Below are 15,004 nucleotides of genomic sequence, written 5' to 3' on the forward strand. Positions count from 1 at the left end.
ATCACTGAGATCATAGAGAGATGCTTTATCTAAAATGTGAGTCAGTCATTTACAGAGGGATTGATTTGCCTAAAATGAGACGTTATTTTTTTATATACCGCCTAATATACACTTTGTTATAAAAATAGAAACTGAACTGGTTGAGCGTGATAAATGTCTCCTTTGTCTTTGACTATCTGCCCGATGTCCAACCAGCTGATGGATGACAGTCTGCCCTCATCTTATGAAATTTCTTTTTTCTTTTAACACTCTGCCCAGATTCCCTCTCATTGCAGTTAGGAATTTCACAGCAGAGTTTCAAGTGCAAACCCAGACCAATAAATACACACTCTCAGTCTGCCTTACACAAATGTAAAAACACACACAAGCTTAAACTTAGCCATGGCCTGATATGATTTTGGCAACATAATCCAGTGAATACTTTAATTGACAATTGCAATTTACAATACGACAGAAAAGCTGTAATGTATCCGTGCATTACTGTCTCTGTAAAAATCCACCCATGGGGGAATAAATCCCTAGTTAGGCTAACAACTGCAGGAAGTTCGTGGTGCTGTCAAGACAACGCACATTACATTTTTAAAAAAAATATTGTTTCCTTTTTATGTATGTTGTGTGTCCCCTCCTGTAGGTCTATATGTTAATATGTTAAATAAAAAAGCATTGAAAACAATGCACATTAAAGAAACATAGGCCTTTGGCTTCACCCCCCATTTCCATGTGAGTATGTGTCAGTTAACACCATGTGATTTATTAAGTTTATGCTAAGCAACAGCCCAAGAAAAAGTTCACAAATATCTGCCATATCATAAAAGCATTCAGGGAGGTTTCCGGAAACGCGCGCGCAGTAGTCCAAATAGCTAACTAATAATCACAATACATGTTCTTGTTAAGACAGGTTATGTTGTGTGTTCCTGAAACTATTTAAATTAATAGTAGTTTAATGCCATCACATACATCTTTAAAAATTGTTATTTGATGCGACGGTGATTGGTCCGTGATGACAATCGCTTAGCAAAGTAACACGTATCACCTGACCATGCTCTTCTTCGACATTCGTAATAATCATTTATGGATGTAATACAAAAGAACGATTAATTTACCAAATTAACCAAAACGCAAAGTCAGCATTTAAAGTTAGGATTTTAAATCAACCAATTACTTTGTACATCCACCTCCTGCTTATACGCTTTCTAAGTAGATCACAACGAATGCGCCCTCCAGTGGCCAACAGCGGTGTAGACGTCTGTGCGTCCTTGATGAACCTCCGATGAATGACCGTCTTGGAATAACGTTTTCAGCTGACAAATCGTATCAATTTAGCTTCGAGTCTATCGTCGTCCTAAAACCAATAAGTTACGTTTTAAAATGATTTTGCTGATCTGGTAAATGCTGAGATCATGATGAGGTCAGTATAGAGGAGGGGCGCAGACGAGCTCGCCATCGTATCTCTTTAACAGCGATCGAAAGAGAAAGCTCCTAAATAAGTGCAGAATGACATTTTCAGGTCGCATGTTTTTGATGCATCATCTCTGAATGCGGTTGTGTGTGCATTTATGGCGTGAAGGGAGGGGTCCTGTGGGATGGAGCAGAGTTGCATGCAGTCCGCTATGGCTATGGGTGCACAGTCCAAGAAAGGCTTGTCCAGGAGCGTCGCCGTGGAAAGAAAAAACCTAATCACGGTTTGCAGGTGAGTGAAGCTTGTCCTGTTTGTGCTGTAGCAATATTATTTTGATATTAGTTGAACAACGACTTGTAGTCTTTTAGAGTCCATGTATTTCCGGTTCTTTATGTGTCGATATCGTAGAGGTAAAATGTGAATAAGATCATCTAATAGAGGGCCCTGGGTAAATAAAACAGTATATGTTCTAAATATAATTCAAGTTAAGATTTTTTTAAATCAAGAATTAAGTTAGGATGATGTGTCAGTGTGTCAGATACAGCTACCCGAGTGTACACACAAAGCGTTCGATGACAAAGTTCAGTCGACGTCAAATTACGAGTGTACCTGCTTATTCTTATTGAATATGATCAATGTTATAACGAGCAGAGGCATTTATAACAGGACATCTGTTCCCGGATGATGTCGTTGCTATGACGACAACCTTCCTCCAGCAAGGGCAGCAGGGGTGGCGGTACCTCTGGGAATCTGTTGACGATGATCATGGGAGATTTTCAGTTGCAATGATCTAAATTATGACGAAACTCAGCAGGCTGTTAGCAGGCCGTTGCTCTATTGTGCTGTTGTGGAGGGGTGTGTTGGCTTGGCCTGCTGAAAGAGCCCGTTGTTGAATGAACAATTGATGCTGAAGTCACTGCTTTCTTGGGCATTCATGTCATCTGAAGCATTAAAAGAACTGGTCACAAATCAATTTGGTTTTGTGTATTTTGTGAACTTTTCCCTTTTAACCATCGTAGGTTGTCGTGTTCCATGTTTAGCACTGTTCATACTTTACACTTTGGAACTGAAATGCAGTGCTAATCCTGCTCTGGAACGAGGCTTCATAACCCAGGGTTAAAAGCGGTGACATTATTCTAGGTCTTGTGTAGCTGGACTTTTTGACTGTGACTAAAAATTCACAGTCAGTTCTCACTGACATGTGCTCACAGAAGTAGTGAAAAGTCAGTGTGTCAAATCTCACGCAGCCAGACCTTTAGACCGATGACAGAAGAAACCCCTTAGGGTAAGAAAACCCTTAGTAACAATACTGTTACAATTAGAATGAAGGGTTTTCTTACCCTAAGGGGTTTCTTGCAACCAGGCCCTGGTCTCCGTGGCGGCTTTCATTAGTCATGGACCAACCGAGAGGCCATCTGACTGACAGAGCTACCAATCACATTTCAGCTTTCTACATACTGTATGTCTGCAATACTGCCCAGTCGCGGCTACATTAAAGAAATATACGATTTCAAGATTTTATTTCGTTTAACAGTTTTGGTCAATTTGTAATTATGATTGCGCAATGAATAAAAATAACTACATACAGTCAGACCAAAAACTATTCAACCACCTTCAACATTTCTCCCGTTAGTACAGTTTATTTGCTATAGTTTCGAAAATGATAATAACATATGACAAGAACTCAGAGTTGAACTGTGTCAGAACAAATTCATCTTGATAATGCCAGATAACTTTGATAGAAAGGTGTGTTATGGATTAGGTTGAATAGCTGTCAGCTGTAAAATTTAAGTACACAATTGGATAATACCAATTTAGGTCAACCAATTGCAAGCAATGCTTAATTTCGTTCAGTCTGTGGTGTAAAAAGGTCGCATTAGCAGTTAAAGAAAAAAAAATGGTTAGGTTAAAATAATGTCTTAATAATTTTGGTCCGAAATTATGATACATTTTACTGGTAGTCCACTGTATGAAGGATTTTTGGGGTATTAGTGCCCTCCACTATTATTGGCACCCTTGGTAAATATGAGCAAAGAAGGCTGTAAAAATAAATTGTTTCTCATTTTGATCTTTTATTTAAAAAATCTACAAAATTCCAACATTTCATTGAAGGAAAACAATTTGAAGAAGGGGGAATTTCACATTGTACATTTTTTTTCCTCCATACATAATTGTGGCCACAATTATTGGCACCCTTGCATTTAATTCACTCCGCAACCGTAATTTATAAGAAAATCAGCTCAGAGTGTTTTCTTTTCAGTCTGATGAGGTTTGAGAATACATTGCGAGTCACCTGAGTCCATTCATCCATAAAACATTTTTTTTCCAGATTCTTCAAATGTTGGTGCTCCCTCTTCTTCAGGTCATCCCACTCATTTTCTATAGGGTTCAGCTTAGGGAACATGGATGGCTATGGCAGGATGTTGATGTTGTGTTCAGTGACCCATTTTTGTTGATTTGGATGTTTTGAACCAATGTCCTGATGGAAGATCTAACCACGGCCCATTATAATATTTAAGGCTTTGATTTTTATATCTGTTAGTATTTGATATAAAACATGATGCCATGTATCTGAACAAGATGTCCAGAACCTCTGGTATAACAGTAGGTCCACAGCAATGAAGATCTGGTGACATATTTAACTGTGGACATGAGGCACTTTTTTATCCCTGTGTGCACCAAAACTTGCTTGTGTTGTTGCTGCCAAAAAAACTCTTGTTTCATTCCATATGGCCATAGACCCCAGTCCTGGTTGAAGTTCCAGTATGGCAGATTAATATGGTGCAGTTTATTTTTGCATGAGAGCAGAAGATTTGTTTCTTGAACAGTGTCCCAAACAACTTGTGGTGATGGAGGTGCAGTTTTCCCTTATTTTTATTTTATTTTGTTTTTTCTGACACTAAAATTCAATTTATTTCTGCAATTCTCCATCAGTGATGTTTGAAAAGTCTTTTGCTACTCAAAATATTCTCTTTGCTGTGCATAAAGACAATATAGACACACATTCTCTTTCAGGCAGATTTGCAACATCTCCAGTCCATTAAAACTTCTTAATTATTGCCCTGATGTTGGAAATGGGGATTTTTATTGTTTCAACCATTTCCTTTTAAATCCACTTTCTATTTTGTGTAGCTCAACAGTCTTTTCTGCACATCAGAACTATATTCTTTGGTTTTACCCATTGGGATGAATGATTAAGGGGGTTTGGGCTTTGTGTTACTAATATTATTCTCCTGTGCAACAAGAAGTCATGACTGGACAACATCCTTTTTCTAGTCACCTTGGTGTGCTCAGAAGATGTAAATATTAATGGGAATATACTAGGGAGATATTTAACTCATATGAATTTCTAGGGGTGCCAATAATTGTGTGGCCGGGGTGTATTAGAGACAAAGAAAATTCACAATGTAATATTCCCCCCACTTCAAATTGTTTTATTTGAATGAAATGTTGGAATTTTGTAGATTTTTTAAATAAATGATCAAAACGAGAAACAATGCAGATTTATATTTACAGCCTTCTTTGCTCATATTTACCAAGGGGCCAATAATAGTGGAGGGCGCTGTATGCCTGTCACAGTCACCAGCTGCAGTGCCCTCTCAAAGCCACAAGAGGGCACTCTCCACATCACCCAGACTTTCAGTGCACTACAATTCCCATAAGCCTTTGGACTCATTAGTCGGTATTGCATTCACCTCTGCCTATTTAAACCCATGTCATTGTAGTCCCTCATTGCTAGTCTTGTTTGTGTCACACTGCATTTCTGAGCGGGTCTCTGTTGGATTTGTTGATCGGTTTTGAACCTCTGCTGCCTGCCCTGACCGGTGCCTGTTGTATGGTATATGCCTGTTTTCTGCCTGCATCGTTTGTGGAGTAAAGCTGCATTTGGCTCTTCAACCCCTGAGTCTCGGAGCAGTTCACGCCAATGTCACGGTGTACTTGCTGTTGCTATCCCACTTGTAAAAAAATATCAGAAGTTATATCTGGTGTCTGAATCATTTTTGGTTTGACTGTGTGTTATTTTATAGATATGGTGGCTTTACAGTGCATGTCATGTACTTAAATTGAATACAGTTTAAGAGCATGCCATTAGATGATCTTGTGAGACCCTCAGATGATGTGTTTGCGTGGCAGGTTTTCTGTGAAGACACTGCTGGAGAAATACACAGCAGAGCCCATCGATGACTCGTCTGAGGAGTTCATTAACTTTGCTGCCATTCTGGAGCACATCCTCAGTCATCGCTTTAAAGGTAAAGAAAGCACATTCAAATGTTCTTTATAGCCATGTCAAGAATGTTTAGGACATACTTAAGGAGATTAATCTCTCGCAACACATCTGCATCTTGGCAGGTTCTGGCAGCTGGTTTGATGGCCAGCGCAGTTTCTGGGACTTTATTCGTCTCGCCTGCAGTAAAGTTCCCAACAGCTGCATAAGCAGCATTGAGAACATGGAGAACATCAACTCTTCACGGGCAAAAGTGAGAATATGAATCCTTTAAACTCATGATAGGATATTTTATACATGTTTACATACTGTACAGTCGTGGACAAAAGTTTTGAGAATGACACAAATTTTAATTTTCACCAAGTCTACTGCTTCAGTGATTTTTATGTTTTTGTCAGATGTTACTATGGTATACTGAAGTATAATTACAAGCATTTCATAAGTGTCAGAGGCTTTTATTGACATTTACATTAAGTTTACGCAAAGACTCAATATTTGCAGTGTTGGCCCTTCTTTTTCAAGACCTCTGCAGTTTGCCCGGGCATGCCGTCAATCAACTTCTGGGCCACATCCTCACTGATGGCAGCCCATTCTTGCATAATCAATGCTTGGAGTTGGCCAGAATTTGTAGGTTTTTGTTTTGCTTGAGGATTGAGCACAAGTTCTCAATGGGATTAAGGTCTGGGGAGTTTCCTGGCCATGGACCCAAGATGTTGATGTTTTGGTCCCCGAGCCACTTGGTTATTACTTTTGCCTTATGGCAAGGTGCTCCATCATGCTGGAAAAGGCATTGTTCATCAACAAACTGTTCTTGGATGGTTGGGAGAAGTTGCTCTCCGGGGATGTTTTTGTACCATTCTTTGTTCATGGCTGTTCTTAGGCAGAATTGTGAGTGAGCCCACTCCCTTGGCTGAGAAGCAACCCCACACATGAGCGGTCTCAGGATGCTTTACTGTTGGCATGACACAGGACTGATTGTAGCGCTCACCTTTTCTTCTGCGGACAATCTCTTTTCCGGATGCCCCAAACAATGGGAAAGGGGATTCATCAGAGAAAATGACTACCTCAGTCCTCAGCAGTCCAATCCCTGTACCTTTTGCCACAATATTAGTCTGTCCCAGTTGTTTTTCCAAGAGAGAAGTGGCTTCTTTGCTGCCCTTCTTGACACCAGGCCATCCTCAAAGAGTCTTGGCCTCACTGTGCGTGCAGATGCGCTCACACCTGCCTTCTGCCATTCCTGAGCGAGCTCTGCACTGGTGGTGCCCGATCTCACATCTGAATCAACTGTAGAAGACCATCCTGGTGCTTGCTGGACTTTCTTGGGTGCCCTGAAGCCTTCACAACAACTGAACCTCTCTCCTTGAAGTTTCTGATGATCCCATAAATGGTTGACGTAGGTGCAGTCTGACTAGCTGCAATAGCCTTGCCTGTGAATCCCTTTTTGTGCAAAGCAATGATGACTGCACGTGTTTCCTTGCGGTTAACAGAGGAAGAAGAATGATTCCTCCTTTTAAAGCTTCAGTCTGTTATTCTAATTCAATCAGCATCACAGAGTGATCCCCAGCCTTGTCCTCGTCCACTCTCACCTGTGTTAACCAGAGAATCACTCACATGATGTCAGCTGGTCTTTTTTGTGGCAATGTTGAAATGGCATGTACATTTTTTTTGGACAAAGTTCATTTTCATGGCAAAGACGGACTTCACAATAAAATTCAATTCATCTGATTACTCTTCATAACATTCTGGAGTATATGCAATTCGCCATCATAAAACCTGAGGCAGCAGACTTTGTGAAAATTAGTATTCGTGTCATTCTCAAAACGTTTGGCCACGACTGTATATTTGATTGCATGAATTTCTTTATGTCTGTAGGGCAGAGCATGGCTACGGGTTGCACTTATGGAGAAACGTCTATCTGAATACATCGCCACAGCTTTACGAGACAGCCGCACCACCAGGTCAGATGAAAAGAATTACAACTCGATACCAAACAGCTCAATAAATATCATCTCACCACCAATATGCTTTTGCATTTATAAAGTCCTGCCCATGAGTCTGTCATTACCTTGGCATTTCCATTTGAAATGTACCATTTTCAGAACACAAGGGCAGATCTATAAATGGATGTGTGTGCTGTCTGCAGGAGGTTCTATGATGAAGGTGCCATCATGCTGCGAGAGGAGGCCACTGTATTGACTGGGATGCTCATTGGACTGGGAGCCATTGACTTCAGGTAATAGGACAGATAACGGAAAGGATCATCAGTGTTGTTTGTGAATAGACTTATTGACTAGATGGACAAATAGTGTGGACAAATGTGGGGTGAATTTCTTTTTCTCAACTTGTACTGAATGAAATTGTGTGTATATTTATGTATGTATATATTGTTGTTTGTGTATTCGTTGTCAGTTTTTGTTTAAAAGGGGAAGCCCTGGATGGGAAGTCTGAAGCTGTTATTGACTACACTCCTTATCTGAAATTCACACAAAGGTAAAAAATATATGTTCTATAACCCACTTTCACAAATGACATCATATTACTGTTCATGCAGTACGGTATGATATTGTTTTGAGAACATCAATATTCTCTGATTTTGAAACGGATGTACTTAAAATTGTCAAAGCATGTTTGAAACCAAAAAATGTTCAGTGTTTGTTGTACTTTACCGGCAGTTTAGCATCATGGCTCAATAGCACAGCACACAAGCATGCACAGTTTTTTGTTGATCATTCTGGCTGATTGACGAGTCTGATTTGGATTTGGATTCTGTGACTTGCTGCAGCTCTGCTGATATTGTGTTGTGTTATATGTGCTTTAGTTATGATTATCTCAGTGATGATGAGGATTGTCAGAGTGTGGACAGCAGTAACAGTGACGACAGCATTGAGCATCCGTACATCCCCCTGGTCACCGATGAGGAGAGCTGGAGAAACAAGTGCCGCAGGATGGAGCAGAGGTTCAAGATCGTGAATGCGCAAAAGGTAGCCTTTATTAGACGCCGATGTTGAAACTACTTTGAAACTGTCATTTGTCAAGCTATTACAAACCACTGGTAATCAAACATCTCATTTTAGGAAGAGCATTACTGGAAACAGTGAATCTCTGGCCACTGTCTGAGTCACAAATCTTATTTATACAAAACCAGATACCTGTTTATTTTTTCAGATCATGACATTTTGATTTGATGTGCTCTAACAGTTAAATATGTACATTCTTAATGCCAGTAGTCTATAGGGGAGCCTGTGAGGTTCCCAATGGCATTACTAGTCATCCAATGTTTTATATCTTCGATGCACTCTGCTAATTTGGATAGCTGGAAGGAATCATCTGGTCTTGATGAGATATATAGCTGAGTATCATCTGCATAACAGTGGAAGCTAATTCCATGTTTTCTAATAATGTTGCCAAGGGGCAGCATGTATATGGAGAATAGCAAGGGTCCTAAAACTGATCCCTGAGGTAATCCATAATTTACTTGCATTAGATTTGATGATTCCCCATTTAAATAGACAAATTGATGTCTGATAAGTAAGTTCTGAACCATTGTAGTGCCTGTTCCTGAATACTGGTATACTCAGCTCAGCTCAACTTTATTTATATAGCGCTTTTTACAATTTTCATTGTAACAAAGCAGCTGTTCATGAGACATATTGACTAGAAGCAAAACAATTAAAGTTATACCTGTAAAAACAAGAAAAAGGTGAAAACACAGAAGACAGACATACCCACATACAAAACACTCCACACACACAAGATGTACACGTACCAACACACATAGACAACAAACACACGTACGCAGGCACAGTGAAAGCACACATTTAAGATAAATGAGAGAGAAACACAGGTCAAATATTAAACAGACTATAAATTCCTATATGCTATATTAAGTAAAACTTTAAAATTCTAATTCTAAAGCAGCCCCCCTGGCCAGGCGAGGAACCCAAAACTCCAATGGAGAAAAAAAACCTCAGGTGAACCCAGGCCCAACCAGGGGATTTCAGTTCCCCTCTGGCAAAAGCTGCTGCCTCTGCACAAGCTCGACAGTGCTTGCACAACAAGGCTAAATAAAAATAAATAAACTTACTTAACAAAAAGTGCTTTATTAGAGAGAGATCTAATATTTAGCAATCCGAGTTGTAACAGTTGATTATCTGTATTTGTTCATGTTTAATTTGTTTAACGTTTATTAAATTACTTTCAAGAGGTTTACGCATTATTTTATGTTTGCTAATCCGGGAGACAGACACGGTCTCTTATTTTATGATGTTTGGGAGAAGGGATTATTACATGTTGTACATTTTGTGTATTATGCGACGTGAGACGGCACGCAGACAGTTGTTTAAGCCATTCTGTCTGCTCCCTGACCTGGGCCCCAGTGAGTCGAGCTTTAGCATTATTAAGACTTTGTGCCATATTTCTAGACAGGAGGGAAGCCCTAGCCCAGGGGGGATGGAGACCATCTCGTTTCAACAGGTCAGGTCTGCCCTCAAAACTCTTCCAGTTATTTATAAAAACTATATCATTCTGCAGGCACCACTCAGACAACCAGCCATTTAGTGATGATAATCTGCTATAAATCTCATCACCATGATAAGCAGTGATAAGTGGTATAATTGTAAGCGATCTAGAAGTATTTTATGGTCTACAGTATCGAACGCAGCACTAAGGTCGAGCAGGACTAGGAGTGAGATGTTACCTTTATCTGATGCTATAAGCAGGTTGTTTGTAATTTTAACGAGCGCAGTTTCAGTGCTATGATGCGGTCTAAAGCCTGACTGAAATTTTCCGTGTATGTCATTATTTTGTAAGAAAGAGCACAACTGAGTGGACACTACTTTTTCTAGTATTTTAGACAGGTAAGGGAGATTTGAAATCGATCTATAGTTTCCTAGTTCATTGGGGTCTAAGTTTGGTTTCTTGATAAGAGGCTTAATGACAGCCAGTTTAAAGGGTCCTGGGACATGGCCTAGATTCATTGACGAGTTGATAATGTTATAAATTGGCTCAATTGCAACAGGTAGTAACTTTTAATAATTTAGTTGGTATGGAGAAAGGGAGTCAAGGTTGAAGTTAATATCACCGATCTCCATGGGACCAAAAAGTATAATCTCAGGTAATTTTTTAATCTTAATGAAAATAAAACTGTCAACCATAGTTTTAGCTCATCTAAGCACCCCAACCGTGGTTGTAGGAAATATTTGTCATTATGCAGAAATGGGAGGTATATTTGCGTGTCATCGGCATATCAGTGAAAGGATACTCCATATTTCTCAAAGATGGAGGCAATAGGAAGCATATAGAAGGAAAACCGCAGTGGGCCGAGAATTGATCCTTGAGGAACACCACTGCCAAGAGACATGTTGGAAGAGCTGCAATGTCCTAAGCTAACATTAAACCACCTATTAGACAGATAAGATCGAAACCATTGTAAAACTGTGCCACGAAAACCCACACACAGCTCCAGACGAGATAATAGAACTTCATGATCAACCAAATCAAAAGCAGCACTAAGAGCTAAGAGGGCAAGGGGCACATATTTCCCTGAATTGGTTGCATGGAAAATATAGTTGGAAACTCTTAAACCGCTGAGTCGTGGTAGTGGATGTAGGGATGATGGGGAGAAGCCATCGCTGCTGAAGCTTGTAAATACGCCGACCAAGGCAAAGTCCATGGGCCCTTGCTTCTCCCCGCGAATTCGCATCACACTCTTGCAACAGAGCACGATAAAGACGCATGGCTGATATAATATAATACATATATAATATCACACTGTAAACACACCGCTTTCTGACCACTACAGTCTTTAATTCAGACATAAAACCCGCACTGCGATCACCAATAGTCAAACGTTATCCGCCAGAAACTGTCTGACAGTGTTTTATCGTTCATCTGCTAGAAAAAAATAATTCTGAAAGTGATCCCAATGATATCATTCTCTGTATCTTTATCATTATAGATATGGTGTGAACCCCCGCTATTCTCCTGAATTAAAAATAGTTATCGTTATAATGTGAACAGCCCATTATGCTAGTAAAAAATACAATCACATCATCACTACGTTTTGTTAAATATTCCCCCAAATTTCTACACATTCTTATAACAACAGAAGATGGGCAATTCAATGAATGTTTCATGTGTGGGGTAAAATGTATTGGTTCCGTGTTCAAGGGGTATCTTGAGGAGCTGGTGAGGTTGCGGGAATCTCAGCTCAAGAACATGGAGACAGAGAATAAAAGACTAACAGCCGGACTAGAAGAACTTCAGCTACAGAGCCAGAAAGAGAAGAGAGAGCTGGAGAGCATTGTGCTGGAACTGCAAGAACAACTGTGAGACAAACATGCATCGCACTGATTCTTGAGAATTGAGACAAAACAAGTGAAACATTTCACTGGCTTTGTTTTGTATTGCTCGGTTTTAGTTTTTCAATCGCATCACTCTTCTTTGTTTCATATTTCCAAACAAATTATTTTTAGAAAATTTCGAGAAACTGTGACGCGCACACACATGTTGGATTATTGATTCACAAAGTCCGTAATATGTTTGTACTTTTAACTCTATCACAGGACAAGTTTGATTCCAGGTGAACCACATCCACTATCCAAGGATTTGTCAATCCCTCTTGTTAACCAATGGCCATCACTCCAAAACTACAACAACCAGGAGGACAGGAAACTGTACCAAAGGTGATGCATACAATTTATACAAAAACATACAAAAATTGTAACAAACTATGTGTTGCTTAAGATGCCATATTGTGTTGTTCTTTTGTGGCCTTTAGGGGCAGTTTTCCCAGTCCAGAGCCACATATCAGTCTAACTTCAGATTCTCAGATTGAGGGGGTAGAAGGTAATCAGAATGGACGAGCCTGGTGTACGGCAGGTACACATTTAAAAAGAAAATTAAAAGATTTATGTCACCAAGGTTTAAATGTAGTTCATAACCATGCAGGAAAATACAGCTACGAAGAGTTAGTTCACCTAAAGTTTTCATACACATTTTGTTATCATACACTCATGTACAAAATCTGACTTTCTTCTTGGACACAACATTTATGCATTTGGCAGACGCTTTCATCCAAAGCGACTTACATTGCGTTATACTATACATTTGTTTCTGAGTATGTGCAATCCCTGGGATCGAACCCATGACCTTGGCGTTGCTCTAACCACTGAATGCAAAAGGTGAAATTCGTAAGAACATCTGAGAGAATATACTCTTGTGATCAGTGGCTCTTCATCTCCAAAAAGGAATGAACTCCATACAAAAAGAATTCCCTGTACTGTAGACAAATCTTTTTATATACGTGCATGCACTGGATTGATTTCTTGATTTTCTTTCCCGTTATTTTCCTTTCAGAAAAAGACTACACACCCTCCATGTTAGGTCTGTGCGGTTCACTGGCATCTTTACCCAGCTGCAAGTCTCTGCCCAGCCTGAGGTCTACGGAGTGCCTGGTGAACATCAGCACTGAGCCCAGTCCTGCTCTAACCCCCAGCTAGGGCTGACCGGATGACACCAACATCACAAGCAGAGAGCTCGTAGGCCAAGACATTCAGAGATCATTTTAGCCTGTGCACCATCTTAATATTTTATATTTTAGCATCTTGTACCGCTCTGTACCTAGATACAAGAAACCGTTGTGGCTAAACATTGATGCTTTCCCACAGGTCACCCTTAGCTATTAATTATCCCCCTCTTTCTAAAGAAACACTACAGCATCGTCACGGTTGGGTTTTCAATCTATCTTTGCTGTTCAGTGAAGTCTCCGGTCCATGACGATTCTACCAGTGAAGGCACTGTGGACTATGCACTGACTGACCTGAGGTCTGCTTAAGTTAACATTATGACTGTATGTTCATGTCTCAAAGCCCAACAACGCTTCATTTGTTATGTTACCCTTTAAAATCTCCTATGGGAATGCACATTTAAAACAAACAACAGAATCATAAACGGTAAAAAAAAAACATGAACAATGTGTGAAAGAAAGCAACAATATCAAAGTTACACAATAGATTTTAACATCGTCATCAGCATATTATTGTTATTTTGAGTAGTTCATGACAGAATTTTCATTTTGGGGTGGAGTATCCCTTAAAAATGCATATTCTCTGCCAATAAAACATACAAGAACATTTTATGACCTTAACAGTTTACTGCACAGTTACAGTTGTCATTAAACGACTAGAACAGCTGCTTTATTTCTTGTTTTTGCCTCTTAAATTCTCTTTAGGAATGGGATTGCTCTGCACATGACTGCAGTATACTATTGCTAAAATAAAGACAGTGGCTAGTGTTGCCAGCTCCACACTATATCATCTTTATGACACCGTGTAAAAGGTTATAATCTAATGGGTCAGAATACATGTATATAACTTCTTCCATAAGGTTGTATTGTACTGACATTTATTTAACATTTGTTACGTCACTACCATATATTCAATATCTTGAGCACTGCCATCATGGTCATGTCTGCAGCTTAAACGCCACTGAGTTTTATTGTATCTTTATTACATAAAACATATCCATTGTCAATGTAACTGAATGGCCTTTTGTTTGGGAATGTGTGTGTGTTGTTAGATTTTAATTAGGATTTAGATTTAACTTGTAGCACATTATTTAATTTAAAAGCTACTGGAATATATGTTGTTCGTGACCTAAAATCGCAATAAAACTGCCCTTTTGTCCTAATTTTTTGTTAAGAGTCATAATTCTTTGGGTTTTTGTCATGTCCATAATTTTCACCCCAGTCACATTAGACAGGGACCCTCTAAACGTATGTTCTTATGTTAAAAAAAGCTACTTAATTATAGGGCCTACTTGTATATAAGGTGGTCACAGAGCAACCACAGAAATCTTTAAAGTTCCTAATTAAAATCACAACTGGAAACAGTGGGATTCAAACCTATGCCCCCAAAGAGAATGGACACTAAATTCAACACGTTATATGGGATGAATTTCATCTCAAAATGATTAACAAATGCATGCACAGTCATCCGTGAACGTGATATAAATTACACTTGTATTTTAGTATTCACAAAGAAATGCCGTATGATTTGAATCTGTGAAATTTAGATTGTAATAAACATGAGGCGATTTGTACAAATAGAGACAGATTTGTGAATAGAATGTTTTATTTTGTGTTCATGTATAATCATTTTGCGCATACCAATGAGTTGTGCAGTTGTGTATCCTGCAGCGCGCGTCCATTCATCCTGTTCTGTGCATTCGGATTTTGAGACGTTCTTCACGCGGTTTTGCATTGGACAATCCACACACAAACAACCTCAGATCCACGCACAACCGTGCATAAACTACGGCCTACCACTAGATGGCAGTCTGACGGAGCGACGCAGAGGTTGCGCTAGACTTTTTCATTGTCC

At 39.5% G+C, this 15,004-nt stretch overlaps 1 protein-coding gene across 2 annotated transcripts; it reads left to right on the plus strand.

The window, feature by feature from the left end:
• The first annotated feature begins 1,226 nt into the window (after positions 1-1,226).
• rundc3ab (RUN domain containing 3Ab) lies at positions 1,227-14,327 on the plus strand. Of its 2 annotated transcripts, none has more exons than XM_057359396.1 (12): positions 1,227-1,408; positions 1,508-1,690; positions 5,534-5,649; positions 5,750-5,877; positions 7,497-7,582; positions 7,768-7,857; positions 8,034-8,114; positions 8,443-8,605; positions 11,793-11,950; positions 12,188-12,307; positions 12,403-12,503; positions 12,981-14,327. In XM_057359396.1, exons 2-12 carry the CDS (start codon positions 1,584-1,586, stop codon positions 13,121-13,123), a joined length of 1,293 nt encoding a protein of 430 aa, XP_057215379.1. In that variant the 5' UTR covers positions 1,227-1,408; positions 1,508-1,583; the 3' UTR covers positions 13,124-14,327. The 2 variants fall into 2 exon arrangements, with proteins under 2 accessions (XP_057215379.1, XP_057215378.1); XM_057359395.1 differs by having other exon boundaries at positions 1,568-1,690.
• Positions 14,328-15,004: the final 677 nt, after the last annotated feature.

Source organism: Triplophysa rosa, linkage group LG18 (genome assembly GCF_024868665.1).
Source record: "Triplophysa rosa linkage group LG18, Trosa_1v2, whole genome shotgun sequence".
NCBI lineage: Eukaryota > Metazoa > Chordata > Actinopteri > Cypriniformes > Nemacheilidae > Triplophysa > Triplophysa rosa.